This window comes from Platalea leucorodia (assembly GCF_965183815.1).
Source record: "Platalea leucorodia genome assembly, chromosome: 21".
In the NCBI taxonomy this organism is placed as follows: domain Eukaryota; kingdom Metazoa; phylum Chordata; class Aves; order Pelecaniformes; family Threskiornithidae; genus Platalea; species Platalea leucorodia.
This window is the reverse complement of record NC_138843.1, coordinates 855,866-873,797: the sequence shown is the minus strand read 5'-3', so window position 1 is coordinate 873,797 and position 17,932 is coordinate 855,866. Positions and strand designations below refer to the sequence as shown.

At 53.4% G+C, this 17,932-nt stretch overlaps 1 protein-coding gene across 4 annotated transcripts; it reads right to left on the bottom strand.

Annotated features, from left to right (window-relative positions):
• Positions 1 to 1,421: 1,421 nt before the first annotated feature.
• On the bottom strand, positions 1,422 to 15,489 carry LOC309599635 (hippocampus abundant transcript 1 protein-like). Of its 4 annotated transcripts, none has more exons than XM_082331247.1 (12): positions 15,238 to 15,489; positions 12,607 to 12,702; positions 11,297 to 11,359; positions 10,027 to 10,154; positions 9,461 to 9,575; positions 8,679 to 8,897; positions 7,838 to 7,951; positions 7,293 to 7,364; positions 6,763 to 6,875; positions 6,485 to 6,582; positions 5,746 to 5,912; positions 1,422 to 5,660 (listed from the first exon to the last, which is right to left on the bottom strand). In XM_082331247.1, the coding sequence occupies exons 1-12, from the start codon at positions 15,319 to 15,321 to the stop codon at positions 5,451 to 5,453; spliced, it is 1,479 nt and encodes a 492-aa protein (XP_082187373.1). In that variant the 5' UTR covers positions 15,322 to 15,489; the 3' UTR covers positions 1,422 to 5,450. The 4 variants fall into 4 exon arrangements, with proteins under 4 accessions (XP_082187373.1, XP_082187374.1, XP_082187375.1 ...); XM_082331248.1 differs by having other exon boundaries at positions 5,787 to 5,912; XM_082331249.1 differs by lacking the exon at positions 15,238 to 15,489 and adding an exon at positions 14,230 to 14,741.
• Positions 15,490 to 17,932: the final 2,443 nt, after the last annotated feature.

The following is a 17,932-nucleotide window of genomic DNA, read 5'->3' as shown; positions in this document are numbered from 1 at the left end:
AAACAGTTCAGCGAGGAGAGACAAACCGCAGCGGGACGAGCACTGGCCCCCGGCACAGGATACCCCTGCGCCGCCGCCGGCAGCGCCGGAGCCCTTCAGGCTGGGGTGTAGCCCTGGGCTGTCATCACATCTGACATCCGTCATATCAGAAATGACAGGGCTGGAGTAGGTGCTAATGAGGACGACTGGAACAAGATTAAGGTTTTCTACGTGGTGCAAAACATGGGAATCCCACCCGGGGGAGGCTCGTCCCACAGACCGGCTCTGCCCCTCACCTGGCGGCAGGACCACGGCGTCCCCATCGCAGCGATGTCGGGCTACGCACACCGCCCCAATGACCACTGCATCGAGGAGAGGATGGCCAACAACACGCTGTACTGAAATACCTCCCCCTTTTTCTCCAGTGATGCAAACTGGGACAAGCTGATGGTTCCTTTCTCAAATACAGATGAAAAAAATAAAACTAAGCTCAAGTTCAGAGGAAATAAATACAATAGGCAAGCTATTGTATAATAGATGGCTTGTGGTTCCAGCTCATTACAGGATATCGGCCATCAAACACCAGATCCCATCCAAGAGCTGACTTGGATGTGTTTATAATTCTTGGGATTATATTGTTCACTTAGTACCATCCTCGAACACCAAAATAAGTGTTTAAGTGAGTGAGATAAGATCTAAATTAAGCCTGTCTGGAAATGAAGACAATAGTGTGGGATGCTAAAACCAGCCCTGGGAGGAGGCTCCTGCGGGGCCGGCGCTGGTGCGGGGAGCCAGGAGCCAGGGACCCGGCGCAGGGACCCGCTCCGCCGGCTCGGGCTGGGGCTGGGGGCAGGCAGCCCTGTCCCAGCTTACACAAACCTGCCGGCAAGTCTTCACCTGCTGAAGGCGACAGCTACGGCACTGCCCCACCACACGCAGCAGACCGCTCGCTCCTCCAGAGCCTTTGGCTGCTCCCTGCGTGGCCCAATATCGTACATATTGCCCCGCACAAACTGCCCGAAAACAGCCTCCTCTTGCGCAAGCGCTCGGCCCCCATCCGGGGCGAGCAGCGCGTTCGGGGCTCAGAGCGCTTTGTGCCCAAGCACCAGAGAGGTTCGAGCTGTTGAGGTATTGCTATTTTCACGCTCCCGTGGAAACCTGGATAGCTACTTTAGGATCGAGGGTGAACGTGAATTGGTTCCAAGTACTTTTTGCTCTAGAATACTCTAGTTTTAAGGAATTGGTAGAAATAGCTCAACGACTTGTGCCCATTAGAGACAGGAGGTCGATGCACGAGGCCTGGTGCGTGGTCTCTTGTAACCGTCTCCGAGGGTGGAGAGGCGCTGGGCAGCAGCACGGGGCCGGCTGGGAAAGCTGTTGTAACACGGAGGGGGAGAAGGATGAGGACAGAGAACTTCAACACAACAGGAAAGCAGCAGTTTAATAAATAATCCATCGGAGGGAGAGATTAGCCAGTTCTAAACACAACCTGAACTGAAATACATTTCATCGTTAGCTTAAAAAAGAGAGATACAGAAACGCACGCAATAGTAAACTTTGAGAGCAGAGGTACTGCCATTCTTCAGTGAGCGTGGGCTTGCCGCATGCCCACGCTTTTTAAAGATAATCAAAGATGTTAGCAGCCATTCAAGTGCAGAGAAAAGAATAAAAACCAGTGAAGTAAAAAGTTATATTTTGCAAAAGTAATGGCAAAAGAGAAAGCAATGGTTTAACGCAGGTTTTTTGATGCGACAAGGTCAGTTTAAACTCACTTGAACTGCTGCCATTAATACTGGAACTGCAGAAGAAGGGCAATTAAGCCAATTTTTGCCTTGTGTTTGGAGCATTGCTGTTACCGACCTGAATTTTAAGTCACTGCAGACAAATTGTGGGAATGGTGATGTTAAACAGCCAGGCTCAGGCACTACACAGCAGATCAAGGGGATTTTAAGAAAAGGCTGTTTTAGAAAAGTTGTGTTTTCATATAAAGTAACAAAAATTGGCAAAACTAGCTGAATGCTCCGTACAGATTTTCCAGTCTCCACGTGGGACGCTGCGGAATTACCACCCCTTCAGAATGAGACATTCTTCATTCAGGTCTGGTAATTTCAGCTCCGTCACCGCTCGGCCCCAGTCCTTCTCTGTCACTCGAAGGCAGGCGGCGGGGGGTCACATCCCTGCGCTGACGGGGAGGGGAGTTACCTGGGGCCGAGGCCCCGCCGAGCCGGGCGAAAGGACCTCCGAAGCCGTGGAAAGGAATCCCTGCCTGCTCCCAGCGCCAGGAACAAGCGACACCTCTGGGGCAGGCGAGCAACCCGGAGCAGGTCCACGCACCACGGGTGCCCGGGCTCGGGGCTACGCCACATCCCAGGGCCAGCTCCCGCGCCGGCGAGAGGCCCCTGCACCGGCGAGGGACCGATGTACAAGTCCCCTTCACGCTGATAACGGCGTTGGCAGCGTACCCTCTGCCGGCGCAGCCGCCCAACGCCGCACCCCCAGCAGCCGAAGAAACCCCTGCCGTGGTAGAGCCTTCCCAAGAGCCAGGCTGCAGCCCGCCGACGCGGCAGTAACCTGCGGCAGCGCCTGGCCCCGAGCTCGGGGTCTGACGTGACCAAAACGCTCCAGGTCCACTACTGACGAACCGCGGGATGTCGGCATCGCTGGAGGCTCGGGTACCGCGTTGTGACGGGCGGGGACTGAGGAGGGAAGCTCGCCCGGTTCTGCTGTCTGAAGGGAAGGAGAGGCTGAGACGCCGCAGGCAGCAGCGGCGGTGAGAGGGAACAGGACTAGAAACACATCGGTTTCAATAAACTATTCGATAAAGGAAAGGACTTTTAAAAATATATCTCTATATACTTCAGGTCATATAAATTACGTTTGTCTTTTTGTACCGTCCCGCTATATTCTACCCGTGAAGCTCCGAGTGCCTCAGTGTGAACGAGGTAACGATTCGGTGTTTCATTTCACTTCATTTGCGTGTGAGAGACAAACCTACTTCAGTTAATTTTAATAGTGTAAATAAATGCATCACCAGACGTACTTGGTAACGCTCCAGACTAAAAAAGGCATTTTTGTAAGCAATACAGAGTTGGGACTGCTGCCTGGAAGTTTAAGTGACTGGATTTCTTTCAGGAAAGAAGTTTGCTGTGCATGCGCGGTACAGACCATCCCAGTAACGTTTGGGAATTCGGAGCGTCACCACAACGAGCTTGGGAAAACCAGAGTCACCACAGGTCACTGAGGCTTTCTGCTAGCTCTGCTCTCCAGTCCTGCAGTTAGATCCACATCAGCAAACCCCGGTGTCCGAGGCGGCCGCCCTCTGCACGGACAATAATCTACTCTTACAGGGATCACGGGATCTGGGTACCAGGCTGGATTAATGCAAAACAAACTATGAATTATTTCACTTAAATGTCCACCTCCAGTAACTAACTGGCCCAGAAAATTGGTAAGCAGACATTAAATTATTAGTTCAGCCCAGTCTAGGCAGGCAGTGGTTCCAAGCAGTTAATATCTGACAGGCGTTTGAGACCTACACGAAATTGCAGCTCTCGGTCTGTCCAAAGCCGACGTTACCCAGCCCTCACACTGGCAAGCGCACAGACGGGGTCAGAGGCTGCAAGCACCCTGGAGCTCACGTCCCCGCTCGCCCCCGGAGCGGGGCGAGCCGTGCTGCCAGGGCAGAGCAGGGCACGGGCAGCGCTCCCCCCTGCTTGTGCCGGCTGTGGGTCAGGGACCCAGCTCTCCGCTGTCGTCCGGCTGGTGTCTTCCATTAAACCCAGAGGGAAATGGCATTTGCAGGCACTGCTGCGCAGGCACAGCATCAGCCGCGATTACCCGTTTGCAAAGACCCAAGACATTAAGTAACAGTGCTCCCTCCCTTTTGGCCTTTCTCCCCCAAGTTACCTGTCCCAAACCCACAGAGAAGGGATCCCAGCCAGAGAACGACAGCCGTTGCACATACCCCCCGCTGAGACAGGACTATTTTTGGCCACTGTCTCCTCAATTCCCTTAACTCATTTCTTAAGTGTTCCCAGTTTGGTCCTTACTTCCCCAGTGACTGCTCAATGCCGTTATTTCTGATCTTACTCCAACGAGAACAGTTGTTTCCTGCCCTCTGCCATCTCTCTACGTAGCTATAAACAACCAAGCGTTCCCTCTAAGTTTGTCTCAGCTTCTTTTGCAACATTCAAGTTCAAGTTATCTGCTGCTCTTTCTAAACAGAGCTGAACCCTGCAGCAGAGGTTGCAATTTCATTTTTCAACAAAACGAAAGCCTTCGGAGCAGGCTCAGAAATGCTACATGGAATCCAAACCTGTAAGTTCAAATCGATTGCAGTCATCACCATCAGGATCTTTTGGACTGAGAAAAAACAAGCTACAGTCATTATCTGGTTTTAATATCAGCTGGCAAGAGCCTGGGGAAAAATCAACATGCTTTATAAAAGTGCTCAAGATAAACAGCTATTTTTTTGACCTTTCTCTCAGGAAACCATGCTTTATCAAAGTGCTTAGCAGAGTTTAGTTGTTTCTCCAACCTCTCAGAGAACTGTGTTTTCTAAACAACACTTGCAGTTCCAGAAAAAGATTTCTGAAAAATCCTTCTACCCACTACCTATGGAGGTAGCAACAGACAGATGTTACGTCAGTGTAACAAGAAAAGAAAAACCAAACAGAAATACAAACGCCACTGACCATCCAAGCGTTTGTAGTTCATGTAGTTGCCCCTCTCTCATCCGCCCATTCTCCCTTGTGTCAGTCGCAACTTTACTTCTTAATTTTCCTTATCTTCATCAGAACATTAAGTCAGCAGATTTCTTTTTTTGGTCTAAGTTTCACTTGGGTCAGAACGGGCAAATTCATCAGATCCTCAAGCAGCGAGGGTCTGCTCACAGTTGGCTACGCTACCTGCTCCCACACATGCACACCCTTTTTGCCCGGCGTTATCAGGGCCCAGGCTGCACGCGCTGCCGAGGCAGCTGTCGAGCCTCCGCGGCCGAGGTTAGCCGACCGAGCTGCGATGGGACCGGTAGCAAGTACCAATTATATACGGGGATGGGGGCACGTAACAGATGCCTCGTTTTACTCTGGCTGGCAACTCAGTTAGTTCACATTAGAACAAAGACAATGCTAGCTCCTTAATTTTTCACTGGCGAGTTGAATATTTGGCAGGTCACACCATGAAGTTCAGTGTTCAGGTACAAGGGCAGGTTTGCTTTAAAGAACTATCCCTGCACGCGGAGCAGTTCAGTATCTCCCCTTTCCATCAGAACCAGATGATACAATTCCATTTTTGCACCAGCTGGGTATATTTGGCTGGAAGGGAAACCCTGTCCCTTCTCATTAGCTGTTAGTGGCACAGTCTGTTACCTCGTTTCTCCTCTCCCCCCACCCTCTCTCCCTGAACTCCAACTGGCTAAGTCCATCCTTGATCTGGAGTCGAGACGCAAGCCAAGTCCTTCTCTCCCAACCTCATACGCTGCTGTCCTCGAGCAGGGGCTCCTTGCCATCCAATCCTCCGGCCTGCGGGCTGTGGGTGTGGGTCTGGGCTCCGTTACTGTGCTTCTTGTGGCTGCCTGATCTCAGTGCAAGGTTGTGTTCCGGAATGAACAAGGCCACCAGGAGCGACAGCAGGACAGAACAAGCCCCAAACAGGAACGGAGGCCCTGGGATGATGCTGCTCTGTAGGGTGAAACACAGGAACGATTAATGCTCAAGTGAAAGGACAGAAGCAGCCCAGCAAATGGAATAACACTGAACAGGTTACCTCGTCTGTAGGGTTGGCCATGTTGGGTTTGGAGGCCTTACCCAAAGTTTCCACCTCAGCCATTTCATTCAACTCCACATGGAAGAGATAGAAGACAAAGCCATAGAGTGCCGGCCCCAGGCCGTTACACAGACCCCGAATTCCAGTGATCATCCCCTGCACCACACCTGGGGACAGAGCGAGGAAAGGAAGACAGGCTTACAGCTTTCTGAAGAAACTTGTTTTATTCAAGGACGTTTACATATTTAAAGACAGGATGAAACATTCAGATGTGGATTGACACGCACTCTACAGACGAAGTGGCTAGCTCGTGGTTAGCTTCGCTCAGTATCAGGTTTTACAAAAATCAGTAATGCTGGGCTTGCTACTTTTGAGAATAAAATGAGCATGGGCACATGAAGCAACAATTTCCAACTGAACTGGAATTTAAGGCAGCCAAGACTGAGGACTCCAGGTCGAACCATGAAGTAGGCAAACGATTAAGCAGCAGTCTCCTCTCTACCTCAGACAGGCAACACTGAACGCCTACGTGCATAATTTAAGAATTCCCTCCCAAAGCATCAGCTATGCTCAAAGGCAAGAGTGTCAATACTACTACTAAGAATAAAACGACACTCCACAGTTGGCACAGATGTTCCTGCCCACCCCTCCGCCACCAATGCTGACAATTTGAACGTGCGTCAGCTCAAGTGCCTGCTGGGATGAACTCGCCCGTTAGACAAATCCCCAAGCAACTCACCCTGTTGGTCGGGGTCCGCGTTCCTAGACACCATGGCACTGATGGCTGGGAAGGTGATGCTAGACATGGCAGCCACAGCTCCTGCTGCCCACATCATCCTCGGAGAGAAAGAGTTAGTTAGGAGGAGTTAGTGCAGTTAGGAGGTAGGCTCCCCAGGGCCGGCCGCAGACCAGCACCGCAGCAGGGCAGCATCTCCCTCTGCCGGGGGACAGGGAGCTGCCGCAGAGCCACCGCGGAGGGAGAAACCTGCCGACGCCAGGAGATGGGCAGACTCTTACCAAGGCTGTGATCCGAAGCCGTACCAGGCAAGCTGCAGGATCTGGAAGCCTAGTCCCAACAGGATGGTGTTTTTATTTCCTATCGAACGCATGAGAATTCCCAACACTACTGTCTGGAAAGAAAAACAGGTGCTTTCAAAGTGAGTGCAAAGAAAGATGACGACACTGGAAGACAAGAGGAAGGGAATCTGAGGGAACTCGTGCTGCTGTGAGACTGGCTACCATGCACGTGCACTCCTCCACTCTCGTAACGTGTCAGAAACCAGCACATCCCTGTCCATGGCAATCAGAGCTCAATCTATAGACTTTCACAAAGCAACACGGGGCCACCCCCCGGTTTAACACAGTTGGTTATTCAACAAACAACAGCTACATTCAAAAGATAAGAAAGAGGGACCGCAGGTGGCCGTGCGTGGGCCCGATGTCTGTGTGGCCACAGGGATTCTGACAACTCACCAGCCCCGATTGTCAGAAATTTTGGACATTCTTATAACCATGCTGCTAGAGCCAAGACAGAAATCGCTTCTCACCTGAGCCAGTATAGAGAGAATTCCAACTACACCAATAAAGGCTGCCACAGTCTCCGAGGAAAAACCAATGACCTGTGAAAACACCAAAGAGGGACTTGTCAGGCAAAAGATCTGTACCATACGAGAAAAGCCACTCCATCAGTACCACTAATGTTTACTGACATTGCTTATCAGGTACTTAAACATTAATCAACCGTACCTTCCACTACCTCCCTGCTGCCACAGGAATAAAATGGAAGATTTTCCTCTGACTGAAGAAACAGCTTTAAATCACCGGGCTCGCCTTACATGCCTGAAAGTGGCATGCACAGGATGGACAGGCAGACCACCAGCAAGAAGCCAAGCAAAGGTCCTGGCAATGCCTCCAGAGTGGTCACCAGGCTCCCACATTTTTTAGGAAAGCTGGAACAAGTCACTATTTCTTGTAGCTTCAACTTTACTAAGCTATTGGCCAAGATTAGCTTCCTCAGCACATGCAACTAAGACAATATTTGTAGGCTGGGATTTCCTGCACTCGGAGCGTTCCCTCATCATGAGAGACTGACCTGTCGCAGGTACAGGAAAAAGCTGGAGTACTGGCCGGCTTCAGGAAGGTAGGAGAGAAAGACGGTGATACAGATGAGCAGCACTGTGGAATCCTGACCCACTTTCCGCAAGGACTGTAGGGAAGGGGAGTGGGGAATGAAAAAAATGTAAAAAAAAAAAAAAAAAGGGGGTTAACATCATTAAATATTCTGCAGGTACAGAGACAGCAAAATCAAGTGCTTAAGTCACCATCTTATATCTAAGAAGTGAATGCTTGAATGAAAACAGACCAGCATTTCAGAGGAAGATGCGAACACTGCCACAACACACCAGACCAGGCGTACAATTGCATCAACTTACACACTAGAATGAGGATTTTTTACCTTTCAGTTTCTCAGATTTATAGTCAAGTGCTTTTGATCAGAATTCTTTTTTACTCAGCCAAAATAATCTCCCTAGCAAGCAAAGGTGAGGTGAAACTGTGCAAAGCTCATCATTGTTAGCAAAGGTCCTGAGAAACCAGGAATGCAAAAGACTTCTCCTGAACACAGTACTATTGCTAAGTAAGGGAATTTATATTCAAACAACTGGCACATTTCCACCAAGAGACGCTCTTGCTTCAGGACATCTGGAGCTGCTCGTAGAGGGTTTGTAGCTATATGAAATCAGTTAGAAGCTGCTAGACAGCTCTAGATATGTGCAGTCTGCCGTCAGTTGAACACTGTACCTTCGATGGGGTTAATCTAAGCCTCGCATCCTTCACCTTTTGTGGAATGCATCTTCCTCTTGAGAGAAATTAGCAGAACTAAAGCAAATATAAGCATTACCAGCATGCAGAAAAACAACAGCAAGATTACTTACAGCAAAGGGGTCTGCTTGTTCCCAAGAGATTGGAGCTCCCCAAGAGACTGGGCGCATCTCTTCTGGCAGAGACTCTGGCACAGCCAGCAGGATGAAACCAATATCCAGCAAAGCAACACCTGAAGCTAGCACAACCACCAACGTATCACCATAGGCTTGGGAAAGGTACGCACCAATCGCTGGGCTTGTGACCAGACTAGCAGCAAACGTGGCTGACACCTGGAAGCATAAAACATTAATACAGCCTCTTCTTCCTAGAGCCTATTTTCTCCTCCAGAGTAACCCAAGGGTACTAGTTTTGCCACCTTTGATGGAGATAGCCCAGGTGGACAGGGACTCCTGTACACAGAAAGATGACGTGTTCCCGTGGTGCAATCTAGGCTAAGGTCTAGCAAAGGGAAATTACAGCTATCCTAACAATTCATATACGATACTTTCAGTAACCCTACAGAAAGGGCCTGATCACAGGCTACTTGTATGCATGCCAGCATCGCAGCCTGCCCCCTTTCCTGGTGCAAAGAAGTTCACAGACCAGGCTGGTTTAAAGGTTAAGCAACGATACAGCCGGTATTCAGACTGCATAGAAATTAGCCCTCTCCCTCGGTGCTAAATCACAAGCAGAAGAACAGGGAGACTGTATTATTAGTGAAGCGCATATCATCTTTTCACTGATACTGTCCTTGGGCTTGTCAATACATCTCCCACTCTAATTTTACACCTCTCCTACCTGCAAAGCCCCAAATATTTCTTTCAAGAGACAAGCCAGTTATTCAGCTCCTTACCAAGCCATACGCAGTGCTGCGTTCATGCTCCTGTGTGATATCGGCAACGTAGGCAAAAATCACAGAAAAGGTGACAGCAAAGACTCCAGACATGGAAATGACAGCAAAATACCACCTGAAACATCCATTGCCAAAGGCAGAGTTAGAGAGCAACCACATGGTCGTCCACAGCTGCTCAGTTAGAACCTCTCCCTTATTCTTCCTTCACACCATCCTACTTAGTTGCACCAGAAAGCGCTCAGGAACACCGAGCTTCTGTCTGGTGGCCCATGGAGTTTTATCACTTATTTTCCCCGCGCAGGAAGGAAACATCAACACGCCCTAACAGTGATAACGCAACTATCGGGAGAACAGGCACTAGGAGAGGGAAGACAGACTCTTGCTTCCTGACGCTGAACCCTCTGGTAGAACCAGACAAGTGCATTAGTCTCTAGGCTGAGTATCCTCCTCCACTGGATGGACTCTTCCATCTCATCCTCAAACGCAACACCCGCAAATCCCCCATCGTTCAGCCTCACACTCATTCCTCTCCTCAGAACCCCTCGTTATCACAAGAGTAAACTCACCAGGGACTGATCTTCATAAGGGGAATTGGCGCACACGTGAAGAAGACAGTGAGGAGGAGGAAGGATTTCCTGCCCCAGACATCAGAGAGAGCACCAATCAGTGGGGCACTTAGAAAAGAAAGCAGACCCTAAGACAGACAGACAGGACGACAGAGAGAAATCCCTCAGTCCAATTCTGATTGTCGATAGCAAGAGCTTTTGACACCATCATCTAAAGATCAAAATACGAGGAGACAATCCATTCCTATTTTCTGCAAACAGGCAATACTACCAAAACATAACAGTTTGTTAAACTGCGCACATCCTTTTAGGAAGGGAAAAAAAAAAATCCTCGACCAGCTAGGCACTGCTAAACACTCCAATTACTTCCCATTCTCTGCAACTGCTCAGCCTGCAGCTGTGGCCCTCCCAGGCACGCCTGTGCAGCAGGGAGTTGCCCGGCCAGTACCTAAAAAGATGTTGGCACAGCTCCATCACATCAACATCTGCTGCTGTTCTAGGGAAAGCTTTCTCTTTTAGACGGAGAGAAGACAGACCCGATGAGATGCCAAGGCCATTAAGCACAAATAAAATTGTTCAATGCCTTTCAACATCTTTCAAACCCAAGACAGGCAGGGAAGAGCCCTTAAGTGTATACGGGAGTGCCCAACTCACGTTGAAGCAAACTGCTCTGGGGCCATATTCCGAGATCCTCTTGCCAGAGCCAGGGCCTAACAATCTGTTTTGCCACATTCCCGAGTCAGAACACATGGCTACTGCTTGTTCGCTATAGTTGCCTCCAATTCTGCTCTGGGAATGCTGGTCTAGTCCAAACTCACCGCTTCCACTTACCACGTCACAGCATACTCCCCACCTTCTATCTGGGGAGAGACCACTAAGGCCCGTTTAGTTTCAACCTCTGTTACTGATAAATTCACATGTCATCGATTTTATTATTTTGTTATGCTCCAAAATATGGATACAGGGCTGATCTCATGCTGATTAGAATATTTTCAGCTGAAACGCACAGCTGTTATAGCCCCAAACCCATGCTGACAAGCAGCACGTTGTTAATACTGTTCAGTAAAATCAACTACACAAGCTACCCGATGGCTATGCTCTGTCAATGCTTCATTTTGCGTTAGGTTTGCCAGTAGCACCCCAAACTGAAATATGAACATTTATCTGTCAAATACTGCTTGACGTCAGCAAATGACACAGATTATAATGGCTTGCCACTTCTTGCACTGATCACAGATTCAAACGAAAGCCTGGAAGGAATATTCCTTACCTTGACTCCATGAATCAGGCCATTCATCAAGAATGTATGCTGAGGAAAAGTCTGGTGTAACACCTAGGGGGGGAAAAAAACAACAAAACAAAACCAGAAAACAAGAGCTAGCAACTTTTGCAAAATTTCCATAAGCACCTGACAGCTACATGCCTGGAAGAGCACAAAACAGGGAAAATGGGAAATACGCTACCGATTGCCACTGCTGTACCTACGTGAGGAGCTCTACCTCCCCTCTCCAACAGGGGCAGCCACTTTCCTTAATACTTCCCAGGTCTTTAAGTTATTCCAGCACGCTTGGGCAAGGCTAAGGTAATTGGAAACGTGCCTTTCTCCATCCCTGCACCCTCCGATTTCCCTCTGTTTTTACTTCACGTGACCACATACCTTTTCTGTTCTTCTCTCCCCCTTTTGTACTGTCTATGTTCAATTTGCATTTTATACTACTAAGCTAATACTGTATTTCTAAATGCCTTTGCATAAACAAAGGCTCCTTTTGCATAGTTACCTAGATATCAGATATCAGGTCAAAAATACGCATGGCACATTAGACTTCAATGCAAGCTGGCACTCCACCACTAGAAAATGAATTTTAAAAGCTGAAAATTCTTCCTGAAAGTGCGAAAGCAGAAGTTTACAGGTCCGTAACTAAAGGCAAGTATCTGAGATGAGATTTTAAGTTTCTTTAATAAAGCTGTCCCTCTGCACTTGATTGCGAAGTAGCCCTTGCTGCCTGTGTTAACCATGACTCAGTCAAGTCCTGAATGAGTTACTGGTGGGCTCTGCTATAAGGAGAAATTGCCAGGAAATTGTCTCTGCTTTGACACCCTAGACAATGATGGTGGTAGTTCAACAAAAATCTCTTTTATCCCTAAATAAGTCAGTGTAGGGTAAAAGGTGCAGTCTTTGGATAAAAAGTCAAAGCTTTGCTCAACTTTCTTTCATTAAGCTCCCAAGTGCACTTTTTTTTTTTAATACCTAGGAAAAAAAAGGCAATAAATGACAGTCAACTACCAGTAAATTCCAGTAATTTCAGGTCAGGTCTTTCACTCCTGCTTTCTTGAAATCCTCCAAAGGCTTTCAAAAATCTAAGTCAAGCTTTGCTTCAAGTTAAGCTACAATAATTAAGAAAATAATTGCCCACCTCCATAAAAAATTATTATAGCTCCATCTTTTTCAGGTACAAACCGTTACCTCTTGGTTTCTACTTCCTATACTCCAAAGGCTTATGTTAAGATCTTCACCCTCGCCAACCCAAGGTGAACTCTAGTCTACAAGAGCCAGTATTATGCCCAGGGAGACTTACTCACCGTTAGCATCGGCGTGGTCAGCAGCCCCCAGGCAAAGAACTCCAGGAAAATAACCACCACAGCGTGGTACACGCTAGGCTCTCCGATCCCCTGTCGCTGCAAAACAGAGCTCCGTAAGTAAAAAAAAATACACATATCCTGATCTGCGATAGATTTGAGACGTGTGGTTGGACGCTGAAATGTCAACTCTGACCCAAGCCATTCCCGAGGTGATTCAGTGCTGCCTAGCGCAGGTGAGCTCGTGCTGCGGCATCTCTCCATCCAGGGTCTACCAACACGTGCCTCCTACAGAGCTGACTGTTTTCAATTTTTTTTCTCCAAGAAAGTTTGGGAAGGCAATTTTACTCCTCAGCACCAACTCCATCTACCCAGCATGGTGGGAAAGGCACAGTCCTTAGATCAGCTATTAAAAACCCCCCACACCTCAAGGCTTTGCTTATCTTTCTTTCCTTAAAGATTTCTCACGGCGCTTTCAAGGCAGCATTTGTTCTGTCACTTTTCCAAGTGCCAAATCTCAGCCCCATGCCCAGGAGGTTTTCTCCTGCCACGCAGGACGTACCTGCAAAGTCACGAGCTCACAAAGAAAACAAATCACAAGGAACGGGAGGAAAGCACACAAGTTTCAGTTGAATTACATCAGGGAACTGCACAGGCCAAGCAGTTAGTAGCACAATGTGCTTTTCCACAGGAACCCATCTCTTACATTAGCAAACCACATGATCTGAACTCACCAAGAAGTGTAGTCTAGCCCTGATACATTATTAATAAAACCACCTGAAATGTCTGCAATCCCAGCCATTTAGACAGCTTCCAGCAGCCTGAAGAGTATCCAGAAGTTAAAAAAGCTTCCATCAGCTGCACAAATCTCACATCCAAAGGGATATTGGATTTGGTATGGGAAACCTCAAATCCACAGGCATTTCTTCTAGACTAAGAGAACGGACTTTTGTATTAATTTCCTCGCAGCCGACCAACATTTCTACACCGTTCTCTTGAGATACGAATCACTTAATGGACCAGACCAAAGATGTGTCTGTATCAGTATCCTGCCTCCAGTATTCACTACTGACAGGTTCTCAGGGACAGGAATTCAAGAAACCCGGCATGTGAAGAGCAATCTTTTACCCAGTCACATCCTCCTGGCTTTGACAGAATAACACTGCATTTCAGATAACTAATACAGCTTATCTGAAATATGAGAGAAGGCAGCAAGAGATGTTATTCTGCTGAAACGTTGTTTACGTTCACAGGCTCTATTAAAACTGTCTCCCGCAGACAGGCTAAATCTGCTTAAAAAACAAATCAACAGCATCAACACGAGAGGCACCCTACCCAAGGGGGACATGGTCATTAAAAGAATTCAGTTTTATTGCACACAAATGAGATAATGTTTTACAGCAGAGGGAGAAGCCCTGAGGCAGCACAAAGCCAGTAATTAAGAGTACAGCTATCATTACCCACCTTGCTCCACCGGCCTAAGAGTCTCTCTCAGTAGAGAGCTGTCCTCTCCTCTCCCTTTCATCATCCCCCTTTATACCCTCTCAAGCAGTTAAACATTTCTACCACATGACTGCAAGAAAATTAACAGTCGCTCTCTCTTTACAGAATGGGTCCAGATCTAACCTGTTCACAGCTTAACGTCACTCCTTCCGCTTATCAACCATCTTATTGCGTTAGACACCTTAAACAATCCAGAGTAGCTAATCTCCTTCGGAGTACGTGGTCACCGCACCAAATCGCTCCTCTAGCGGATGCACAGCTGCTACCGCAAAATACAAAGATGCTACAGAAAAAAAGTAAAAATACGCAAAAAGATCCCAGGAGCCCGTAGGACAGGCCCGCGCCTCGTGACCAGAACGACTTTCTCTCAAGAGAGCAAGCCCAGAGGGAAAGAGCTTGCAACCATCTTACGCTCCGGTGCGCCCGCTTCAAAGCTTTGCACAGGCAGGACGCTGTCGCCGGCGCTCGCCTCCCGCAGCAGAGAGCTCAGAAGAGGGAAATGTTCTGCACGGACCTGAAGGCAGGCTGCCACCCCCAAAGCGAACATCCAATGCCGGCGCTGACGCCTCACGACCAGCGGGTGCCCGCACCCGGGAGAGCGACCGAGCCGCCAGCCTGGGGGGCGGCAGCCCCGCGCCCCGAGGGAGGGCAGCGCCGCGCTCCGCCCGCTGCGGCGTCCCCAGGGCAGCGCGGCGTCGGCAGGCACCGGAGCTCCCGCACGGCCGGGCGGCCGCGGACCCCGGGAGGAGGGCGGCCCGCCGAGCGGCACCGCTGCCGGGGGCGACCTCACCCCGCCGGCCCCGCTCCCACCGGCCCCCGGCGCCCCCCGCCTGCCCCGGGACCCCGCGCCGGCTGCGCGCCCCTCGGCCAGCCCCCGTCGGCCCAGGCCCCCGTTCCGCCGTGCCCAGGCTCCCGCCCGGAGGCCCCGCGCACCTGCTCGCCCCGCTCCCGCCCCCGCCGCCCCCCAGGCTGCGGCCCCCGGCCCCGGCCCCCTCAGCCCGGCTGCGCGGAGCCCGGCCCCGGCCCCGGCCCCGGCCCCCGCCCGCCCCGCGGCGCCGCTCGGGCCCCGTCGGCCGCAGCCCTGCACGCCGCGCCTGACGCCCCCGCGGCGCCCCGGGCCCCCGCGCTCACGCCGGCCCCGTCCCGGATGACGATCTTCTTGGCCAGCAGGACGCTGCGGTTCAGCCGCTTCTTCTTCTTCTTCTCGCCGGTCATGGCGCCGCCGGGCCGCTGCCGTTCGCCGGCCTCCGCGGCTGCCCCATCCTCCCTGCGGCGGGCCGCGCCGCGCCGAGCCCGAGCCCGAGCCCGAGCCCGGGCCCGGACCCGCACCGGGCGGGGGAGCGCCGGGCCCGGGGCTGCCGGGCGCGGGGGCGGCGCCGCGGGGCGAGGGCGGTGGCGCGGCTGGCGGCGGCGGAGGGCGGCCCGCCCGCAGGCCCCGCCCCGCGCCCGGCCCCGCCCCCGTCGCCCGGACGACGGCGCTGACGGGCACCGCCGGCGCTCCGCTCCTCGCCGCCGCGTGCCGCCGCTTCGCGCCCCATTGGCTGCTCCGCCTCATGCCGGTCAGGCCAGCTGGCCTCCGATTGGCCGGAGGGGCGGGGGAGCGGACTGGGAAGGCGGTGCCGCTGACGTCACGGCACCCGCCCAGGGTGGCGCAAGGCACGACGGGACGCGGTGGGCGGGGCCGTTCCCCGCCAGGGGCGGAGCGCGGGGCATGCCGGGACGCGCCGGTCCTCCGGGCCTCCCCCGGGTCCACCGGGGCGGCGGCGCGGGCAGCGGCCGGCGGGGAGTGGGGGCCACCCCGGGGAGAGCGGCTGCTGCCCCGTCCCCGCGTTAACGGCACCGGCCCTGGCCCGGGGCAGCGCCGGCCAGATGGGCTGACAGCGAGGGCTGCCGGGGGCAGCGGAGCGGCCCTGCCCCGCCCCGTCTGGGGGATGTCGGTCGCAGCGAACGGGGTGCCGGGCCCCCGGGGCCGAGGAGCCGCTCCTGCGCCCGGCTGGCTGCGGGGCGGCCCCGGGGCGCAGCTCGGGTGGGCCGGGCCCGCGGGCCCCGCCGCCTCCCGGCCTGTCCGGTGTCAGCCGAGGAGACCCCGGGGCGGGGGAGGCAGAGCTCCGGCCCGCCGTGCTGCTCCGTGCCCGTGCAGCGGCCGGGCCGGGGCCCTGCTCCCTGCCTGTCACGACCACACCGGCGATAACGGTTTGCCGCGGCCCCTGCGGTGAACCCCGGCCGGTCCGGGGGCGGCGGGCGCTCCTGGCTGCCCGGCGAAACGTGTCCCCACCGCCCACCCCCGCTGCCCTGCCCCAAGCTTCCCCCTCGCTGCAGCCTGACGGAGCCCCCCTGCCGCCTGGCCTTCAAGAGTTTTACGTTTCTTCTGGCTTCTGCAATGAATCCGAGATCAAACCGAGCTCCTGCCAAGCCCCTGCTTCCCCCGGGCTCTCCCGCCCGGCCGCCTCCGCCTCGGGACAGAGCCGCCATCTCTCTGCCCCTTCCCCGTAGGGCTTATTTTTGCCCGGCTCACGGTCACTGCAAGCACTCGGGCAGATGGATGGTGATGGGCAGGTCCGCTCAGCTGCTGGCTCTCCCGGCTGCAGCGCTGGCGTGCCCGCAGGCACCTCCTGGCTGGAGCAGGAGCCAGGTTGGGGCCGGGAAGGTTGAACAGGGACCCACGGCCACCCCAGGGGTGGTGGCACAGTTGGCTGCTGAAGGGTCCTCCCTGCACCACCGCAGCCCCGCTCGGTGCTGGGCTGGCGGCTCTGCCCTCGGTGCCGGCGTCTCGGCTGGCTGCAGTCGGGGTAGTTACAGGCGAGCGCCTTCCTGGGAGGATCCCAGCTCTTTTCCCAAGCCTGGCGCCCAGGGGAGATGGGGAGGGGGCAGCTGGGCCCGGGGCCGGAGGGGCTCGGCACCGCCGGGGGGCTGTGGTGCGGCTGCCGGCGCTGTGGCACGAGAGCAGCGCTCGCCTGCTTGGCTGTGCGAGCACGTGCTCTCCTCCCCTAATTAATCCTTCACGGATTGGAGAGCACTTGATCTTGATTCCCCTAATGCGCTGCCAGAGGTGTAAGGAGATTAATTAGGCACAGTTTAGAGAAGTTATGCAAATCGGGTGCCGCTGGGGAGTGGCAGGGCAGGGGCCAGCCCTGCTCGCCCCTCCACTCGAGTTGGCCGCCCCAGCAGCATCTCTTGGTCCGGGGTGCATGGGGCTGCCAACCGGCGTGCGCACGTGGCGGTGGCCAGGGTGGCCGGGAGAGCTTGCAGGGATCTGGCAGTGGGGCAGGACGCTGCCCACAGAGCGGCGGGGTGCCGAGATGCTGCAGGGCTCCCCCTTGCCCATACAGTGCTCGAGGTGGCGATCCAGCCTTTATTCACGCAGGCTTTCCTTTAAGTAATGATTAAAGGCAACCAGGGGAAAGCCCTTGATGTGAAGCTAACTCTCCAGAGCCTGAGACCGGCTGCAAATGAGATGAAAATAATCCCCCGGCCTCCAGGGACTTGCGCAGGAGAGGAGAGCAGCTCCATCTCCCCAGGGCTGCAGGCAAACACGCTGCTGCGGTGGGCGCAGGGCCAGCAGGGGCTGTTGTTCTGTGCCCGGCTTTGCTCCCGTCCCCAGGCCGCGGGGTGCCCGGTCCCGTCCCCACGCCATGGGGTGCCCACGGTCCCCAGAGCGCTCTGCACATGGCATGTGGTAAAATGCCCGTGACCTCCACGGCGACCCGGCGCCTTCCCTCGGGCCGACCCCCAGCCCCTGGGAACGTGCACCCAGAGCCGCCCACGATGGGCAGGGACCTGAGTCCCTGCTGGGCCGCACTGGAGCCACCTCGAGAGCACGGAGGAG

Bases quoted from the DNA above. Each gene is read 5' to 3' on its own strand.
- LOC309599635 (XM_082331247.1), bottom strand. From the start codon at position 15,321: ATGACCGGCGAGAAGAAGAAGAAGAAGCGGCTGAACCGCAGCGTCCTG. The intron at 8,898-9,460 runs GTAAGGAGCTGA...TTATGCTTCCAG, and splicing joins GCAGCACTGCGTATGGCTTG to GTGTCAGCCACGTTTGCTGC. The intron at 7,365-7,837 runs GTCAGTCTCTCA...GTGTTTTCACAG, and splicing joins TTTTCCTGTACCTGCGACAG to GTCATTGGTTTTTCCTCGGA.